At 36.2% G+C, this 22453-nt stretch overlaps 1 protein-coding gene across 4 annotated transcripts in view; it reads left to right on the top strand.

Annotated features, from left to right (window-relative positions):
- Positions 1 to 22453, top strand: part of LOC136030449 (uncharacterized) — a 173759-nt gene that overhangs the window by 123676 nt on the left and 27630 nt on the right. For all 4 annotated transcript variants that reach the window (XM_065709437.1, XM_065709440.1, XM_065709438.1 and 1 more), the window contains one exon: positions 16261 to 16684. In XM_065709437.1, coding sequence (XP_065565509.1) covers positions 16261 to 16684 — 424 coding nt within the window. The remainder of the gene's footprint in view (positions 1 to 16260; positions 16685 to 22453) is intronic.

Genomic DNA, 22453 nt, shown 5'->3' on the forward strand with positions numbered 1-22453 from the left:
GTTACGTATATTTTACTAATAAAACGTTCGTAAAAAATGAAAAGTTCTAGTTTCTTCTTTTAAATAACCGAAAAATTGGAGAGGAACCAGGCCTACTCCCCTGCTCTTTTTTTCTCAAAATAGTCCGATCAAAAACTATGAGAAAGCCATTTAGCCAAAAAATAAATTGATATGCAAATTTTCTTTTAATTATTCATATGCGGAGAACCAAAATCAAAACATTCATTAATTCAAAAACGTTCGGAAATTGAATAAAAAATTATGTGTTTTTAACTGAAAGTAAGGAGCGACATTAAAACTTAAAACGAATAGAAATTACTCTGTATATGAAAGGGGCTGTTCCCTCCTCAACGCCCCGCTCTTTACGCTAAAGTTTTTTACTGTTTCAAAAACTAGAGCTGAGAGAAAGGGTTAAACTTTAGCGTAAAGAGCGGGGTGTTGAGGAGGGAACAGCCCCTTTCATATACGGAGTAATTTCTGTTCGTTTTAAGTTTTGATGTCGCTCCTTGCTTTCAGTTAAAAACACTTGTTTGTTTATTTAATTACACGTAAATTCTCTGTTTTTTTTTGCGATATCACTTTGTATTACCGTCAATTTTAGTAATGGTTGATATGATTATGAAAAAAAGTGAATGTACCATAAATAACAAATGCTGTAATCATTCGAGCACAATAATTGTTATTTATAATTTGGAAAGTCGCATTTTTGTGGTTTTTTTATTGAAGACATTTTGTTGCTTTACGATTCTCTCTTGGACTAATCTCGCTGCGATATGCACCACTTTTATTTGGTTCTGCAATGTGTTTACAAGGCAAAAATGTCCTAGTTTCGCCGGATGACTGTCATCTTAAAACTTTTTATGTTATTCCGTTCATATTTGCCCTGGCTCGACCGCCATCGCTCCAGTTGAGAAACCAAGACATGCGCATTAAAAAAAGGGATATAAAACGAGGTACGTGCGTTTGCGATACGAACGTTTCACGAGGTATAAGAAGCTAGGACGTATCCTGGGGGTTAGGAGGTTTGAACCTTCTCCCCCCGAAATGTTTTTTGACTCGTAAAAACATAACAAAAATGAATATAAACAAATATTTGATGCGTTAAAAAAATTACTTATCCCCCCACAACATAATCCTGGATACGTTCTTGATAAGAAGACATAAACCTATATCCAAGGGTCTATGCACTGTTGTGGAGATATCAAGGAATTCACCTCCAACTCTGCCTCATGACTGGGTTGTTCGCATGTAGTTGTTTCTTGCAGTTGATTTTGTACATAGTTGATTAACCAGTGATTAAGTTATGTATATAAACAGAAGTATTTGTGTACTTTCCTCACCGCAAATAAATGGAAGCGTGCTTAATCGTATTCGCCTTTCGCTCGTGTTTGTCTAAACGATATTTGTTTACAGCAGTTAGTGTAACAGGTCCCTCCGGTTTGGCTAGATGTTTGATTTAAAGTTGTCCCACCGTAAAAGTGAAAATGCGTCGAAAGCTCCATTTTTCTAATGAAAATACGCAACATGAACGATTCCCCCCCCTCAAAAGGCGCTGGAATGGCGCAGATGCGCCCCATCTGACCACTCTGGATCCCTCTATTTCAAAAAGTGTGTACACTACGTCTTGCGCTCAAAATAGGCTAAAAGCTTATCACATATGATAAAAATCGCACCTCATATTGTCCCAAGAGGTGTTGCAAGCGGAAAGTGTACTACTTGCAGCAGAACAAGTGGCGCTGCAAGATGTACACCTAGCGTGTATAGTAGCAATCCCTCGATGTCTACTGGAATTAAGATTTCCCCAACTCATAGCTATCCAGATTTTATTGGTGGTTTTATATTACCATCCTGTTGTAACAAAAGATCATGTTTGGTAAACTCTTAGCAGTCAAGCAATTTTATTCGAGACAAATCTAGATGGACTAGACTAGAAAATGAATCTGCTAAGCCTAGGTCTAGGTCTAGAAAATGATCATTTCATTTCTTGACTAAACACCGGTCTTATTGTGGCTGATGATAACTGAATAGTCGACAGGTGGAAATTGGTTCTCTGATGTCACTGGGAGAAAATGATATCGTAGAAAGTTCTGAGCATGTGTTCAGTTTTTTAAACTATGTTTTATGCTCAATTTGAAGAAATCCAGCTTTTTTCTTGCCATTCTGTATAAAAGAAAGTTATTGTAATATTTGCCTAGTTAGTCTGCTTAGTGGTTGAATATACAAAAAAAGGGAAAATTCCCCTTTGATTGCCCCAAAGTCCCCTTAGGCTGGGTTAACTCAAAATTTGGCGTGTTGAATAGCGTCGATATTAAAGGAGATTAAAAAAAATTAAGATTTGTTTTCACTTTTTTACTGTTATTAGGAATCTTTTGTTTGTAAAATGTTCTATTTAACGCTTTCAAGATCAAGAAACACATTTGGTGTCAGAATTTCCATTTAGCAGCTACCCCTGTGTGTGGAAAAGAGGATATAATTATAAATATAATATCATATTTATAGCATTATAATTTTATTATCTATACAATATATAAAATGTAGTATTTGCATTTCATTCTATTTCAATTGACTGTAAATCACCTCGCTTTTCCCAGATTCCTCACAGTACTTTTTGAATTACTGCAGTCATCGTTGTCTCCCTCTGGTAAAATTCCCTGTCGTCCTCGCCAAGGAATAACCTGCATCTTAACATGAATAAGGATTGCACACGCAACTATGTTACGTCATTTGTCTCTTTTTTGGCTTTAAGGAATGTCTTCTCTTTTTATAAAACATACAAGTTTCTGCTGCGTTTCATTAATTTCCGTCCTATGCTCTAAAGGGCTGTTTTGTCACGTGAGAAACCTATCATAAATTCATTTTTTGTAACTTTTTTTTCCGCTTTTTCAGGCATGCATTAAGTTGATAGTATACTCTCTTCAAGGAGTTGTCCACTGTCTATCGTCTCGTGTACACTATGCACGATTATTTGCTCCCCATTGCTTTAAATCCTGTCCCTTCTTTTCATCGTTCCTTCGATACCTCCAAGTATGAATTGAGCCCTGTTTTCATTGCCTCAGATACCTCCTTCATGTTTAAATATATTATATACTTTGAACAATTTAGTGTGTACCCCCTTGATTCCTTTTCCCATCAATCAGTCTCCATTGATTGGCTTTGTATTATTTTTTTTTTGCTCTTTCACAGAAGAAGGGAATACACAATTCCGATGATTGTAATATCTAAGGGGTTTCCAAAGTCGGATTTTGATGTATGAGGGAATCATTTACATACAAGAGCATTTATTTTGAGGAGAGGAAGTGTAAGTACCTAAAGCCCATGCCTTAAATATACCCTGCAGACTGGATTTTCAACTGCAGTTAAACTTGGATTAGTCCATTTGAATCAACAGTACTTTGCGGAAAAACCCTCATTTTTACCTCTTTTCTGAAAGCTTTTCCTGTTTTACCAGACGAAGCATTTGAACGTTAGTACTTTCCCAAATGAATCTTTTGTCCTCCTCCTTGATTATTTAAAAGCTATAGGAAACTATGGGGAGAATTTTAGAAACCTTTATATGTAGGATGGCAATGGTAGCGCAATCCATATTACTCCTACACTGATCAAATAGTATTAGTAACTTATTAGAACGGAAACTGGCGTTAGTGTCGACAAAAAATTACCAAAGCCACCTAGCATTTGGCATTTCTTGACTTTTTTTTAAGTTTAATAACAAAGTAAAATTAGTGTAATTAGCATAGCTGCCAAAATTAGTGTAGTAAAAGTGCTAGGTCTAAATTTTTTAGAACAACACAGTTACGAAGCCTGAAAAAATGCCAAGAAACGCCTAACGTTAGACGGCGTTGGTGATTTTTTTTTGTCGACCATGGTGCCAGTTCTATTCTTACAAGCTACTATAGTCTTTGACATGATCTGTAGCCAATATTAAACCACTTGAGAGTTAAAATTTTCAATTCCGTCCGGAACCAACATTTTAAGATTTCCCGTCATTTGGCATATTTTTTTTCAGTCTTTCGAATGTTCTATGTGAAGAACATTTCGTCTTTCGAATGTTGAATGTTCTATATGTTCAAATGTTCTGTGCAGCGCTTTGTTACTTAATAAGAGAAACTTAGTTCTCTCCTAATCGATACCTCAGTACTTTTCCTCACAACTAAATTATCCTAAAAACGGAGCTATCCTATCCCGCTATTTGTTTTCACTATCATCAACAGCTAGAGGAAAAACTAAGCTGGTACTACAGAACGTTTGAAATATTTAAGCTCATTTTTTTCGGAATGAGTCTTTGAGCTGTCGCGATTTCGCTCTTAACTCGGAATGAGCATTATCTACAGTTAGTGTTGGGTGATGATTTGATTAACGATATATCGATATTTTTACTTTCGATACTGTATAATCGAAATATCGTTGTTCGACATTCCTGATCAATTTTTATGGCACTTGGTATTAACCAAGTGACATATAGCAGTCGCCAATTCTGTCGGTCTGTCTGTCGGTCTGTCTGTCGGTCTGTCTGTCTGTCGGTCTGTCCCGGTTTTGCTACTTTAGGCACTTCCAGGTAAGCTAGGACGATGAAATTTGGCAAGCGTATCAGGGACCGCACCAGATTAAATTAGAAATAGTCGTTTTCCCGATTTGACCATCTGGGGGGGAGTGGGGGCCCGGTTAATTCGCAAAAAATAGAAAAAATGAAGTATTTTTAACTTATCAGCGGGTATTTGGATCTTAATGAAATTTCATGTTTGGAATGATATTGTGTCTTAGAGCTCTTATTTTAAATCCCGACCGGATCTGATGACATTGGGGGGAGTCGGAGGGGGAAAACCTAAAGTCCCGGTTTTGCTACTTTAGGCACTTCCAGGTAAGCTAGGACGATGAAATTTGGCAAGCGTATCAGGGACCGGACCAGATTAAATTAGAAATAGTCGTTTTCCCGATTTGACCATCTGGGGGGAGGGAGTAGGGGCCGGTTAATTCGGAAAAATAGAAAAAATGAAGTATTTTTAACTTATGAGCGGGTGATTGGATCTTAATGAAATTTGATGTTTGAAATGATATTGTGTCTCAGAGCTCTTATTTTAAATCCCGACTGGGTCTGATGACATTGGGGGGAGTTGGAGGGGGGAAACCTAAAATCTTGGAAAACACTTAGAGTAGAGGGATCGGGATGAAACTTGATGGGAAAAATAAGCGCAAGTCCTAGATACATGATTGACATAATCGGAACTTATTTGTTCTCTTTGGGGTAGTTGGGGGGGGGGAGTAAGTCTTAAAAATTAGAAAAATGAGGTATTTTCAACTTGCGAACGGGTGATCGGATCTCAATGAAATTTGATGTTTAGAAGGATATCGTGTCTTAGAGCTCTTATTTTAAATCCCGACCAAATCTTGTGATGGGGGCGGGGAGTTGGGAGGGGGAACCTAAAACTTGGAAAACACTTAGAGTGGAGGGATCGGGATGAAACATGGTGGGAAAAATAAACACAAGTCCTAGATAGATGATTGACATAAACGGAACGGATCCGCTCTCTTTTGGGTAGTTGGGGGGGGGGGGGGTTAATTCTGAAAAATTAGAAAAAATGAGGTATTTTTAACTTACGAACGGGTGATTGGATCTCCATGAAATTTGATTTTTAGAAGGATATCGTGGCTCAAAGCTCTTATTTTAAATCCTGACCGGATCTGGTGACATTGGGGGAAGTTTGGGGTGGGGAGACCTAAAATGATGGGAAACGCTTAGATTGGAGGGATTGGGATGAAACTTGGTTGGAAAAATAAGCAAAAGTCTTGCATACGTAATTTACATAATTGGAACGGATCCGCTCAATTGCGGGGGGGGGGGGGGGTAATTCTGAAAAATAAGAAAAATAACGTATTTTTAACTTACGAAGGAGTGATCGGATCTTCATGAAACTTCATATTTAGAAGGACCTCGTAACTCTGATATCTTATTTTAAATCTCAACCGGATCAAACGTAATTGGGGGGGGGGGCAGTTGGGGGGACCGGAAATCTTAGAAAATACTTAAAGCGGCGAGATCAGGATGAAACTGGATGGGAAGAATAGAAACCTGTCTAAGATACGTGACTGACATAACTGGACCGGATCTGCTCTCTTTGGTGGAATTGGGAGGGGGGAGGTAATTTTGAAAATTGAGGTATTTGTAACTTACGAAAGGGTGACCAGATCTTAATGAAATTTGATATTTAGAAGGATCTTGTGCTATAAAGTTTAACTTTAGGTTCTGACCTTCTCACAAGTGCCAAATGAGCTCTTGGCTCTTCCGACCTCGTCCAAATGAGCTCTTGGCTCTTCCGACCTCGTACCATATGAGCTCTCGGCTCTTCCGACCTCGTCACAAGTGCCATATGAGCTCTTAGCTCTTGTTTTTGTTCAGATTAACTCTTGACTTTGCTAAAGTTAAATAAAAAATTGGGTACTTGTCAGTTAGCCAGTACAAATTCGAGAATTTGGATCTATAAAATCAGACAATAACCGGTTTATTGCTTTTTGTATACGGAGACAATTAGCTTCGAATCAGTGGAAAAATACATTGTAACTATATTTTGTTAAATATTTAGCTGGTATTTTGGTTAGATTAGGTCACATTTTGCATGCAGCCTCGCTATATTTAACTCGCTATATTTTTTTTTAGAAAATCCATCTTTCGAATGGAAAGTTTCTCCCGCGGAAAATTCTCCCATGAAGAATTTTTCCCGCGGAAAATTCTTCCATGAAGAATTTTTTCCGCAGAAATTTCCCCATTGAGAATATATCTTGCGGGAAATTCTGCCATAAAGAATTTCTCCCACAGAAAACTTCCTTGGAGAATTTCTCCCATAGGAAATCCCTCCCTCTCACAAAAAAATCCCCCAGACAATTGAATATGGAATTCAATTGTCCCCCAGCGGATTTAATTGCATTAGTTTTATTGATATATGTTATATAGGCTGTGCAGTAATAATTTTTTTCGTTGTAGGTTTCAACTTCGCTCTTTACTTCCCTCGGAAAAACTTCGTTTCTTTAAAGTAATCTATGCTATTTTTTGATTAAAATTAATTTAGAAACAGCACTGCTATGATCTTTTCTATTTATACGGAATAATTTCTGTTCATTTTATGTTTTGAGGTTGGCCAATTGGGAAAAGGCCCGTTACAACGAAAATAGAAGTTCTAGTGCCCTTTTATTTTAATGTTGGTCAATTGGAAAAGTTCTAGTGGAAATTTGGAAAAGTCCGTTACATCCTTTGGTCCTTGGTTCCAGTTGAAAACTTATTTTTTTGTGTATAAATTCTGATCACCTCCAATCTAGGGGAGATTGGACACATCAACCCTTATTAAGGAGCTAAGCTAAGAAGCCAGGAAACTTGAATTGAAGGAAAAAATAAGTTTAGAGCGGGAACAAATATCAAAACATAATATTGTTTTCTTTTGTAAAAAAAAATGAAGAAGAAACGGATCTATAATTCTTGTGTAAAAAAGTGCACTTAAAGAAATAAAAAAAAATAAGCACTTAAGAAATTAGCTCCGTGCGAGTAGCTTCGACACCATAGGTTAATTGAGTGGACAGGTTTGTATATCGACATATTTGCGGAAAATTTTGCTAGCTAAACAGAAATGTGTCTTTAGGCTTAGGAGTTTCTTTGACGTGAAAAAGTGGCATCAAGAGTGTTGTTTTTAATGTTATATCACACTTACGGATGGTAGAATTGATAAATATCACGTAGATATGAGAAACATCTTTTAAATGAGCAATTAAACGTCACTCTAAAAAGTTCTGGTTGTCCCCTAGCCCCAGCTTTTCCACTTGAGACATGGCATCAAAAGTGCCGTTTTTAAATAACGACGAAGACCACACTGCCTTTCCATCACAAACACCAAAAACAAGAAGAACAATAGGGAATTTTTTAAGACAGTGGGAAACAAATTAGAATGAATATTTCGGCCCTATGTCCAAGGGCCGTCCTCAGCAATACAAATCGCCATAAAAGCTATTTCTGTATTATATGAGCAAGGCCTATAAGTCTAGAAGACATTTTATACAGTTGAGCTATTTTAGAGGTCCTCAGCAACATTTAAAAGCCCCCCGCCTCATTAAAAGTATTGTGAGTTTAATAACAAGCCAACTTAAGGCTGCTGGTATGTATGCTGTGTATCAGCATGTATGAGTCAATGGATTAAATACATCGTTGTTCTTCTTCTCGCCCATTTCGAAACAATTTTCTATGTTGGATCTTATGTGCCGGATGTTTACCGGTAGATAGCAGAAAAAGCCGAAAATAGTCATACATTTTCAAATATCGTTTTCGATATCGATATGTGTGCTTCGATATCGATATTTTGATATCGTGGTTCGATTCGATATCGTTAGCAACCCCGTGTTCATTATAGCTTATCGCAATGGATTGCAACTGATTTTCATCTCTGAAAGCCAATGAAAACTGTTCTCTTTAAAAGAGAATGGTGTTTATTGGCTGTCATTGATGAAAATCAATTGCAGTTGGTTGCGTGTTCAGTAAAATGAACACTGTGTTAATCTTCCTCGGAAAATTTAGCTGTAATTATTTGCTTGTTCGAGGAAAAAAAAAACTTGACAAATGTCATTGTGTCTTCTAATTAGTAACGCAGAAAGATTAAGTTTATTTCCTAAACTTGTTGACGTCGTTCAATAATTTTTCCAGTATGAGTGGAAAAGGATGTGGGATTAAAAATTTATCCTTTCTCTCTTTCAGCCGAACATAGCAGTTGACAAGCCCACAAACGATCAGCAAACTGAGGTGGCGTGCTAATGATAATAGAAAACGTTATATTATAATTTGATTCTACAAAATGCAAAAGAGCCATAACAAAGCTAACAAAAAACTAACCAACTAATGTCAGCACTTAATATCAAACACATCAATACGTAAACACAACCTATTATAGCTTATGGAAAAAGAGCTCTATGAGGGGCGGATCTAGAACAAAATCTTTTGGGACGCGTAATGTGACAAGAGTGCCAATAAGCAAAATCTTGGGGGGCACAATGTGACAAAGGTGACAATAATTAATCAAATTAACAAATTTATTCTAAAAAAAGAGTAAAAAAGAGAAAAAACAGATAAAGAGGGCGCTAGAAAAATCTTGGGGGGTCCCCTGGTCCCCCTTGAATCTGCCAGTGAGCTCTATGGTTTATTTATTGTCACAGGAATCTCCCAAGTTTTTGAATTTCTGCAAAATCTTTTTTTCTCAGTTTTCTTATTCATTTTTTTATCAATGAGACTTTCCCCCAAAAAATAATTTCCCTAAGTCTATCATGTCTTACATTCCCCTAAAAAATTGAGAAGGTTTTCCCCAATAACCCCAAACATTTGGCAAACTTGAGGATCGTTTTTCTTCCTGCCCCATATACTTTCTTCTTTCCCCAAGTAATAACTCGTCCCCTCTCATACTTACAAAATAACTAAATTCAATCGTACTACTACTACTAATAATATCTCACCGCAGCACCAAGCTGCCTGAGGCCAACGCAGCTACGTACGCTCCTCCTCCAACCCAATCTATTCGAGGTCTCCCTCTTTACACCTTTCCGGGAACTTCCCAATTACTTTAAATCTTTATTTATGACATCCTCCCACCCCAGACGAGGACGACCTGCTTTCCGTTTAGCCCCAGACGGATGGCCAAAAAGAACAATCTTCGACAATCTGTCATCCTTCATCCGCAGAATGTGCCCTATCCATCTCAGCCTTTCTTTCCTTATAGACCTAAAAGACGGGATTGAATCACATTTTTCGTCCAAACTGCTGTTTGAAATGCCGTCAGTCAGCCGGGTACCCAGAACAATCCGTAGGTAATTTCTCTGGAAAACATCTAGTAAATTTTCATCCACTTTTAACGAGAGAAAAAGAAACTGAAAGTCAAAAATTAAGTATTTTGTTTTGTCAAAATTTCCATTAGGTATAACCTGTCAAGTAGGCAAATAGAAATCAGATGAGGCAGGTAGGCAAATAGACATATTAGATTGGCAATACTTTCCTAGAGTATGTTTTATGCCCTGGGTTCCGTACTAAAAGTTTTATTTTTTTAATCTAACCACATTCCAAGATAGCGAAAAGTAGCTTGTTTATAATTTTACCGATTTTTCTTGCGTTATGCTTAACCACTGAGGTCTTAAGATTTATTTAACTCAATTATTCACAAAACAATGTACTAAAACCAAATGTGGAACTCAGCCACACTGACCTCGAAGATTAATTATAACAACGAAGAATACAATCAACGAGATTAAGTGATTAAACTGAAAGCGGAAAATTCAACCAGACTACAGGCTGGCATTCCTCAGCGAGAAACTTTCTTATTTAAGTAAACAATACGTCGGTGAAAGTAACCTTCATTGTTATGCTGAGGGTTGTAACCAAAATCTCAGTGTCCCTTCAGCAGAAATCTTCCAGATCAAATATATTTACAAAAATGAAAAGCATAACAAGAAAAAAAAATGTAACAACATTCAAGGTAATAAGGGGAACCGCCGAGCTTTCATCTTTGCAAAATCGTCAACAAGCTGGTTGTAGTCCAAATATTTTACTAAATCCTTCTCTGCAAATATCAAAAGGAGGTGACTGAGACGATCATTTCCTGTTGTAGACCGCAGGTAGTTTTTCGCTATTTCTAGGCTAGAAAACACACGCTTATTGCTCGCTGTTGTCTCAGGAAGTGTGGCAGCAATACGAAGTACTTTAATTACTTCTGAGTAAGGCACTGGTAATGCCTGAAGATGGTCGACAATGTCTAGGAAGTTTTCCGGATTTTTCTTCTCATTGAGCAAGAAACGCTTGGCAATACCAGCTTGAGATTCGAGAAGAATGCTGTCGATATCCAGCTCGCCATAAAGAGAAGAGAAAAGCTTGAGCAGCTCTGTGTCCATAAACTTGGTTGAGCTTGGATCCAAGGCTTCAAGCGTACTCAGCACTGGCAAGTTATCTGTTAGTCTTCTGTCAAATTCGACTAGTAGACGGTCAAAAGTTTTGAAGTATTCTTGCTTCATTTCATCCACCAAAGTAGTAGTTCAATTACCAGATTCGATGAAATTCTTTCCTAGCGTCAAAGTTGTCACAAATTATTTCCGATGCTTGGTGATCCTTTGAATTCTTCAAGGTCGTCCTTTCTGACCAACAGCGGAGGGTCTAGTCGCGGATCCATTCACAGCAGGTACTTCAATTTCGAGTTCTGTTGGAAACTCTTTAGCCTTCTTGAAAAGCGATACAAATGAAGCATCTGAACGCAGGTCGGTGAGTTTGCTTCTTGTGGGCTGAATCAGGGTGCGCGATCGAGAAATAACCAAGTCGACGGTGACGGCATGGAATTGCTGAGACAGCGATTTCGTCGCTCGCGTAATTGCTTCTATGTAGTGCAATTGGAAGATAACAAGGAACGATTCCATCAAGAAATGATAGGCCAGGAACTGACCTATTTTAGTCTATCAACTTAGAGGAATTACTGCAAATATTCAGAATTTATAATATTAATATAATCATCTAGGAAACGGGCATTTGACAGAACTTGAGAATTAGATTATGTATCTAACCTGCTTTCAAAGTTTACAATGGTTAATAGCAAATAGTGTTATTGTTATGACCGGCAAAGGACCCTTTTTGGTGGAAGCTTGGGCCCCTGTAAAATCTGGGGTGGGCATTTGCCCACCCCTGCCCCCCCCCAAATGGCGCCTCTGAAAATAACCAGTTGAAAGATCTACCTTAAAATTTAATACTAAACGGTATTTTCACCTTCTACATTCCTAACTAGGAAAGTTATCAGCAATATCATTAGTATGTGTCCTCAGACTATTGGCTGTCCAATCGAAAATGAAGAGGTAGCAAATGCCCGTGCATAGGTTAAATAGGTGTGGATGGAAAGATTTAGGTTAAGGCAATAGTGTGTGGGGGGTTTAGTTTTAATGTAACAAAGGTACACATACGGGGGTATATTTTGATAAAAGATAAAATTTCCCTGCCCATAATTAGAAAAATTTGGAAAATCTCAGTAGCCTTGGAGGGGGGTCATTGGCTGGGTTTATGAAGCTTGGTCCCTTCTTTTCTGAAAAAAAGTGATCAATATTAGTTTGGTTTGAGAACTATTTGCCTTAACAACCGCCGAGTTTAATTTAGAATTGTAAGGTAATATTCCAGATGAGAAGCTAAACCTGATTGTCGGATATAGTATTTCGTTTCGTGATTTAATTAACTTAGGAAAAAAGGGGTGAATATCATTATCAAGGTTAGAAGTCAATGTTACCTGATTGGATAGCAGGTGCTTTATTCGATGAAGAAGGATTGATGACCCGCACGGTTCAAAGTCGAAGGGGGAAAATGAGAAAAACATGCTTGATTTTTTTAAAGAAAAACTTTGAAACCTTGTAAGGGTCTGAATTCGATAGTGATTTTCTAATGAAAATACAAAAGGATGTTTTTTTTAATCTAGGGGGATTCTAGTGTGATAAAATGCCACTCCCTTGAATAAAAGTGGTAGCAGTTTGCAAAGCGCTTCCATAATAATCCAACCAGAATAATTAGAAGAAGGCAATGGTATAGCTAAACTTTAGGGCATGATGTGAGGGACATCACCAGCCTTCTCACCCCCTTATAACTCTAACTAACACTCCAACTCTCTAACTTGACTTTGCCGAACACTTGTCTGAACTTACAAAAACTATTCACTATGTCATTTTATGCAAATGTTTTTGTTTGCAATGAAAATCAAACTATTAAATCCAGTCTTAGCGAAGTAAAATGACAGGAAAGGGTTTCAGAGGTTTAGCCAAGTTTTCAGCAAAGTCCAAGTTAGAGTTTGAGTGCTAGTTAGAGTTATAAGGGGGATGAGAGGGGCTGGTGATATCCCTCACACCAGGAATGCCAATTCATGAAATTTTAGGCCTAGAGGCAAAATTAACTTAACATTGTTTTTTTTGGAGGGGGGGGTAATTTTGTTGTTTTTGCATTTTTGATAAATGAAAATAATAAAAGAAGTAGTTTTCTAATGAAAATACAAAAAAAGGTATTTGTCAAAATCTAGGGAAGAATAGTAAAAAATCAGAAGGGGAGGCAAATTGCTCAAACAATAGACCATAACTACGAGGATAATAGTTACACCGTAAAATGTCTTTCATTCACTTCTTTTTTACAATGTAGGTATACATTTTCTGTTCCTACAGTTCCTACATTCGGTTTAATTTGTAACTTCATTGGATTTTTAAATAAAATTGTTTTTGTATTCATGCAAGTTTTCAATTTTGTCTAATGTTTCGCTCCTCTAATTTTGTCCTTTTCTAAGCTTTCTTCCTAAAGTAACTCTGGTTGGGCACGTAAAATCAGTAGATATCAGTCCGTTTTTGTTTTACGGTTATCGGAGGAGGAATAAAAAATTGTGAGGTTTTCGTTTTATCTTCTGAAAATTTACAGTTATGAAGATATGTCCTTGTGATATCCCCGAATAACGATATGATATTAATAATGAAAAATGACAGTGAATTCAATTTTTATTGAAAGGAGTCTTCACATACATCTATACAGTTTTTGGTATTAGCTGGCACCAATTTTAAAAGAAAGAAACGTGTGTGAAAAAATCAGCAAATAAAATAAGCTAGAACATATAACACCAGTCAACTTAGGAAGCCATGGCTTCCCTTCGAAGATCTAGTTGTCTTTGGGAATCAACAGATTTTTATGTTTGAATTTTTCGGCCGAAAAGCGTTGTCAAATTTAGCTATTTAGTTTCGCTTAGTTATTTTCACAGTTCAACCTGGGAACACTGACGAAAATGTGCCACTCTCCTGTAAAATTTATGATTTGAAACAAACAAAAGAAAAATCGTAGAAAATCACGATCACAACCGTGGAAAAGACGGGTCCCTGGCGAAAAAATGTTTTTGTTTTGATGTCCTTGAATCTGCCCATCTTAGGGTTTTTGCATGCAGAACCCACAAATATGTTCAATTACGCTAAGTCCAGCTCTGAGGGTTTTGTTAAAACAACAGAAGAACAGCGAATTATTTAAAAGCTATTGGAAAACAAAAAAGAAACAAGGGTGTTTACATGGGGTGCGAGGTTTGAACCCCCTCCCCCACCGAAACTTTGACTCGTAAAAACGTACCAGAATTGTAAACTATATAAACCAATTTGTGACGCTTTTTTAAGTGTTTTGTAACTACGCCATTGGGAAGAAATCATGTTTTCTCTAGGTCAGGCTAAGACAACCCGAGCCTCTTGCACACATACCTAGGCTTGATGTTATTTTTAGGCTACAGTTTTCCTTCTAAGATTTTCCTGATCTCCTGTCTGTTTGTTGATTACTAAAAGGCAGTCTAGCCTAAACTTGCAGATAAACAAAAAACTTTAAGGTCAAGAAACGGGTAGCTTGTATTATGATACCATTTCCTATTTTTGGTCAATGCAGGAAATTGAAACTTCAAAGGTTTCATTATTTAAAGAGGTATAAGCCCTTCCTGTTTAAGGGGTTGTTTCCAGTAACAGGTGTTTGTGTCTCTTTAAACGTTAGTTTTTGTTTGGGAAGGTAGAGCTACTGTTTCCTTAGTGATATCTGTGTTTATTAAATCAATAAAGTCTTATAAAAAATTAGTGTTGTTTAAGAAGTTGTGTGAATGTTCTCCAAAAAAGTGATGCTCATTTTTACTGAAGAGTAATTACTTTGGATTTACCAGGATACATATTAGTTACATAGTCTACAGACTATATCTTAATATGAACTAGTGGTGAGGGTTCGTTTTCTTCTCAAAGTCACTTTTGAAATTGAATAAATGTTTATAATATTAGGGCTTTGTGTATTTTAGAATTGGGCCTGTTCAGGAGACATGCTAACATAAAATGAGATATGTATTTTTAGATGAATAATCCTATGTTAGGTACTTATGTATTACACAAGAAACATTCGAGAAGTTTGGTTAATTCTAAAGAAGGCTAGGTTAGGCTACACTTCCAAAGATGTTGCTCTTGTAAGAGTACAAAATGGTGCGTCCATTGACGCATTGTTTTGTTTTGGGAAACAATCCCTTATCCTGGAAAAATATAATTGACTGTTCTTTGGTCCTTGGCGAATCCCAAATCTTAATTTGCACATCCATGGTGAGACACTATGTTCTATCACTATGCATTGTAAACTGACCGGTTATTGTCCTATCTGATCTTTGTGATCCGAATTCTCGATATAAATAAGTACCTATGCTATTTTCGTGGTTGGGTTCATATTTTTAACAATTCCTCCCTAGACTCCCTCTAATGGTCTCACATAGCCTGAAATTAACCAAAATATGATATAATTATTTATATTAGGCATTAATGATCAAAAGATAATATAATCTTACTTTTTCCCTATTTTTGTCTGTTTTGAATATCTTTATAATAATAATAATAATAATATATTCGCAAATTTGATGGCAGGCCGTTAAGCCTGTACAATTAAGGCTATATAAGCCCATTAGAGGGGGACGGGGGATGAATCTCTGTAGGAAGCAAATTATAGGAAGAAAAAGGCTTGATATGGTGATACTTATTAGACTAAGTAAGGGGCACTAAGTAAAAGTGGTATGTGTCACCAAGATTTGCTAATGGTATACACTAATAATAAGGAATACAGCTTAAAATTTTGAATAGGAGGCTAGTCAAAGCTTTTATCAATTACTTACATATAAAGTCATAAACTATTTAAGGTATATTTTCAGGAATGGGGCTGGTAGGCCGTATCCAAAATTTTTGTTCTGGGAGACTTTTGCTAGGGGGGAGGTTGTTTGGGTGGGTTTAAGAAAAGAAACTTTAAGAAACGTATCAACAATTTGTTTATATGCACTTTGTTACGTTTTACGAGTTGAAAATTTTTTTTGGGGGGGAGGGGGGTCCTTGCAACTCAAATATTTTTAGTTTTTAGGGTAAAGTGAAAAATTGTGTTTAAAACTTGGTGAAAAGGGGTTTTCAGTAGCCTTCCCTCATTTCAAATAAAATTATTGGCTCTTTGACTTCTTCCCAGAAAGGGCTTCTCTCCGAATTGCCTTTTACAAAATGGCGTTTTTGGCATTGAGTAAGTTTATGGATAATTATACAGTTCGTAAATTATAATTATATTTACAAAAGGCATATTTTGCGTGATAAAATGAGCGTGACATTTTTTAATTTGTGGTGTTTCTTGATCTTTCACTGAAATCGCCACTGCGTTTGTATAATCATAGATGAGAAGCCTTAGGAAATTTTTTCCAAAAACTAACTGTCGATATTTTCCAGATACGGATTCCAGTGACAGATCTGACGTTGAGGACCTGGAAACAAGTATTGAAGGGGTGTTACAGCCTATTCGCCACAACCCAGTAATGCCAGATACCCCTTCTCTTGTAACTATGACAACGGAAGATCAGCATGAAGCAGATTGTGATTTTAGCGTTAGTCTTGAGATGGAACCGCCACGTGGAATATTAAAAGGTGGCAAGAATTGGCGCGAGAATAATACCAGAGAAAAATCTGTACCTGGCGTGAGGTTTAATAATTGTGAGGAAAAATGTGATAAAAGTGAAGAAAAAGTTGATCCCAGACAGAATTCTGCATTTCAGCAATTATTTCCACATGCAGCGAAAAAGTTAGTCCACAATCAAAGTGATACAAATGCCGCCATGACTATTGCGTCTATTTCGGATCTTGATGCTTTCAAAAGGTAACTAAAAACTTTTTTTTATTTATTAGTTGACGCTGCTCAAAACGCAATATATTGACCTCGTTACGATAATAATAAAAAAAAATGAATAAAACAAAAAAGAATACTGACCAAAATGAGTGCATATGGCTCACAGTTCTACACTTGGAAGGAGGTGGATTTTTTGGAGGAACATTAATGTGGAGGGCTCAGTCGGTGTGTCAAAATTTTCTGGAAACCAGATCAGGCGGAGGAAGGCCCTTATCTGCAAAATAAGGAAGGAGAGGAGTAACAAATTATGACAAATAATATATTTAACACCCCAGGAGAAAATGAGGAGGGACGTTGACAAATGATGACAAATAGCCTATTATAATTAACAACTGTAGGATAAAATTTTGAAGTACCCACCTCCACTCCTTCTCCCTCTAGAGGGCCCTGAAATTTGCCTACATGACAGGTCTATACCTATTGAGATTTTGACAAAACAACATTTTACCTTAATTTTCAGTTACCAGTTGTCTCATTTTGCCTTTAGTTCTGGAAATACAATTCATATTATTTGAGTAGAATTCTGAGCCATATCAATGGTTTTTCTCAAAATTTAGGAAATGTATTTGCATATCTTTAAAACCTTATAAAATGGGATTGAGCAAAGTTGTGAAGCTGAAAACAATTTTGTTGTAGTTCAAGCAGAAGATCTATTTTGCAAGGTTTCACTTTTATAACACACATATTTTAAAGGTCGTCAATGGTCAGGGCCTACAACAGAGAGAAGGAGTGGAGGTGGGTACTTCAAAATACCTTTCCGGTACATACTTTAGCCTTTAGACTAATTCCTGAAAGTTTCATTTTCCTAACCTAACATCTTTCCGAGATAGCCAAAAGTCAATCAACTAGAATTTTACCGAAAAATATGATGAGAACGGAATTTTAACCAGCGATGAAAACATGCGTCTGAGCCAGTGGCGAAAAATTTTGTCAAAATTCTTGGGGGAGGGGGGGGGGCAAAATAGGGGGTCGAATTCACCAAATCATGAAAAATGACAGTGAAAAATGAAAATAAGCCATATAGTACCATAAAAGCAAATATTTATGCAGGCTTATCTTAGTTTTGACAATATTCTTGTGCAGAAATTTAAATTTCAGCTGGGGGAGGGGGATAGGGTACGATCGGGGTGAAGAGGAGCAGTTGCTCCCCCGCCCACACAAAATTACGCCCCTGATCTGAACTAGAAACAAAGTGGTATAAATTAATGTATTACAAATTTTCGCTTGAAAAATATCGTGTCTTTCGAAAATGCGATATTGGAATTATGAATTTTGAAAAACAAAATAGACCTTATAAATACGAGGCCGGATAAAATGACACGATAATCCCTTTTCGCCCTGCTTGAAACCACTTTACTCAGGCCATAGTCCACGAATACATTGTTGCCATCTATTTGTGGGCCAATTATGGTGACTTCTTAATGGCTCTTACTGACCCTCTTAAGTTGATGAGGATATGAACAGAAATGACAATCAGGCATGTACGAAGGAATTATTTCATAGAAGGAAGAGGGAGAATGCATCCAGATAGGTGGATTTTAAAAGAAAATACAGCTATGGGGAAACATTGAAATAAAATATTTCGGAGGCCCAGAATTATATTCAAATTATCATTTTGTTGTTATCCCCCCTAACCTGGGAAAATTCCATTGTATGTGTCTACCGTAAAACTCTTCTAGGAACACCGCTGGTAAACAGCTGAACAAAAACAAATAAATAAAAATGACTGATTTTGAGTATTTTTGAGTATATATATATATATATATATATATATATATATATATATATATATATATATATATATATATATATATATATATATATATATATATATATATATATATATATATATATATATATATATATATATATATATATATATATATATATATATATATATATACTTGGGAGAATTTCGGTCTAGCTATGTGCATGCTTTTTTTTATATCTAATATTCACTTTTATTTAATGGAGTCGTTTGTGTCTGCTACTGCCAAATTAAACTAAAATGTTGTCAGATTCAAATTTTTTGTTTAATATAGGAATTGCCATGACGGGTAAAGGTAGCAGAGGCTGGCAGGTAATTCTTGCTCCTAAGAGTTACAGTTCCTATAAGATTTTGTCTTGACCTAGTTTTGGTTTATAGTTTTCCCTGTGTCTCCGCCCTCACTATATTATTACCCGAAGGGGTTTTGAATTCGTGGACAAAAAAGTAAAAACATATAACAAAATTATTGTAAATTTTATTACCATCCTAATTGATATGTTTCGTAACGCACTTAATTTATTTTCTTGTCCGTCATAAGCTTTCTCTGGATACTTTGTTAGAGTTATAATAACTATCAAACTTAATATTTAAATGTATTGCGGACAAGTCCGTATCCAGGATTTTTTTCGAGGGGGGGAGTACAAAACGATTTTGGTACTTGTTGGTTATTGGAAACTCCTTTAAGATTTGCTCCAAGTTACATCTCAGAAAACCGGTTCCATTGCTACAAAAACAAGTGATGAATGATACAATGCATTGGACTTGTATAATTTAGGCTACAGAAACTGATAGTGCGTTACAGAAACTAAAAATAATTGTTTTTATATATTGAAACGTAAGAGTGTTCAAATAATTAACTGAAGTCCCCTTCTGAAAAGTGAGTACAAGTGTTTATGCTTGCTTTGGACAGTACTTGAAGAAAAAATAAACAGTTTGAGCCTATGCGCCGGGGAGGGGGCTTAAAACTCCACTTCTCGAAATGTCATGCTATGCCGCATCGTTTTCAGGTTTCCAGCAATCCCTGATGCAACCCTTCTCCCTGGAAATATCCCACACACGTTTATGGATTAGGACATAGCAAAATTTTAAAAAGGACTTATCAATAATACTGACTCGATAATTTAGTTAAGACCCATTCACAAAGAGGCTTTATTATACCAGGATTTAGCTAGCACTAATTTAAGTTAATCACGTGTTTCATAGAATTTTATGATTGGCTGAAAAATTCTGGGCTCAAATTAGTGCTGGCTAAATCTCGGCATTAGTAAAATTTCATTGTGAAGGGGACTTTGTCATTCATGTCGCTTTTATTCATTTCTTTTTAAGAAACTTTTATTGCCGTTGATCAGGTTGGTAAAATGGTGTTTTTTTGTTATTTTTTATTTTTCTTTTGATGTAAGTGGTTTTCAACATGTCAGTTCAAGACCAATGGAAAACAGACAAAATTACCTCAAGCCATTGATCAGGTCATTTTGATCAGTTGGCCTGATGACCAGACTGATAACCATTAATTGATCACTGGCAACAAAAAACGCAAACTGGGGTGTTAATGAAGAGGGGGGAATTACCTCCACCTAAATTGTGAAAAATATCTTTTTTGTATTTTCATTAAAAAATAAAAAAAAATTGAAATATGCCTTTCCCTAAATTTTGAAATAACTTATGCCTTTTTTTATATTTTCATATGAAAAATCGAAAATAACGAAAATCCCCCCTTCTCCTAGATTTCAGTAGCCTAATACAATTTCTCGCGTCACCATTTGAAAATTAAAAAATACCCCCCCCCACTCCTATTTTCTCCAATTGGTGCCAGTGATTATAAATGCTTTTCTATGGAAAACAATGGATCCATAGCCGTAAAAAAAAGCAACTTGTATACGTGACTAGCATATTTTCAAATTCCTTCCCGGTTTTCTATAAAAACACATTTCCTGCTTCTAGTAAAATAATAAGGCTTCTTTATTAGCAAACATGATATTTCCCAAATTTTTCACTGAAACCCTACATCTAAGTAAGGAAAACTTCTTGGAGGAAACTAATTTTTTTTTACTCTATATGACTGTGTAACAATCTTCTGCTGTCAATGTTGCCAAATCACGAGGCCATAAGGGCAGGGTCATATTCAGAATTTCCTTAATTGGGGGGGGGGGGGTCTTAGAAAAAACTTACAAAACGCAACAACCTTGTACATGTTTTTGTCATTTCTGTGCGAGTCGGGCAAAAATATCATGAGGGGGCTCAAAACGGGTACCCCCAACCTATTTATAGCCTGATCGGGAGCAAGGATTTGGGTCAAATTTTATGGAAATATAAAAAAGAAAAATATTCCCCAGAATATAGAGAGGAAACATTTTTGCTTTATTCGATTTTTAAATAAAAATACAAAAAAAATATTTCAAAATTTCGTGGTCGCCCCTGCCTGTTCTATGAAGGTTGATAATGTCTCTGCTTTCTCAGTTCAGTTTCGTAAGGATTAAAGTATATGGGGTGGTGTTCCGCGGGCACCAAATTAAATATAGGCTAATGCATTTTCATGCCGAAAAAATTACCGTGTTTCCAGTGAGGAGCATATCCCAGCAGGGGGAAGGTCATTTTATGGAGAGAAAATTTTTAAGTCTTTTTGGATTCAAAACGTTTGATCAAATTATAGTTATCGTATTTTACGTCATTGTAAATTGTTATAAGGCAATAATTATTAGCCACCCTGGGTAGACATAAGTAGGCCTACGTGCTATAGAAACAGTTTGTTGTGATTATTTCTTTTTGACCCTGGGGCGCTCTCTTTTGCAGAGATGAAGAAATCATCTTTTGTTTTGCAAGAAACAGCAACTGATTATTATTTTTTTTTTTAATATCCTGTTAAAAAATTAAAAGATGACTATTTCTTTTTTCTTCCTTTGCATTATAAAAAATGAGTGTGTAATGTAATTCACTATAAAATACTATGTACATCAGAATACACCGGATGGATTCCGATTTCAAATTAGTTACCATTCCCTAATTAAACTTGTCTTCCTTCCGGAATTGGACTAAGCAGAAAAAGTTTCGCCCCGGAAATCCGCCAAATTTTTCACATCACCTTTGATGTTGCCATAGCTACTAGAACTCTAAACAGGTGTTTTTCTAAAATAATAACTCATTCAAAGTTCTGGTTTTGAGACAGGTGATTCATAATATTTTAATTAGCTTAGAGTTAGTGTGTGTTTTTGCCCTTATATTTATATAATATGATATCATGTGATTGTTGACACTTAAAACCTATAAAAGCTGGTAAGATTATAATTTCTTCCTTTTTTGACATTATACGTTTTTAATCATGCTTTCAGATTGGAAGAGGAGAACTTATCTCTTCATTTTGAGTTCAAAGACCCCTCTTCTAATAACATTTATATCCTCTGAAAAATCCCTCAGTATTCCTGCTTAAAATGTCATTTATTTCCTCTATGTAAATTTTTGCGTAGGCATGTGTGCTTGCTCTGCCCAATTTTCGTTACATAGCCTAAAAAACTACAATCCGAGGAGGTGCCCACCTTTTAGAAATCACATACACCTGGTAGTACATGGTAAGCGTGCCAAAAGTTTGCCAAGCGTGGCAAGAACTACGCCTGGCGTGGTGGAGCTGTGTGGCAACGGTGGCATTCTGAGATGTACAACAGGTGGTGGGAAGTAGATGCCCCCTCGACACAATCACCATTGTTATTCTGAAACATGGAAAATTCCTACATCTGGAAAACAATTAGCCACAAGGAGTCTGAATAAATGACTGCCAGCCTGCAATAATAACTCATTTTCATCAATAATGGGAATTACCTGGTTTTTTAACTTCATTCTAGAGAATCAAACATTCAAAGAAAACAGTTTAATCGATTGGAAGATTTTATTTGTCCTTTAGACTATTTTCTGCAAACGCTTAAAAGCTTTAAAGATGGGGTTATATTTGAATTTTTTTTAAAGATAGGGTTATTTGTCTC

The sequence above is a fragment of the Artemia franciscana genome, chromosome 8 (assembly GCF_032884065.1).
Source record: "Artemia franciscana chromosome 8, ASM3288406v1, whole genome shotgun sequence".
Classification (NCBI taxonomy): domain Eukaryota; kingdom Metazoa; phylum Arthropoda; class Branchiopoda; order Anostraca; family Artemiidae; genus Artemia; species Artemia franciscana.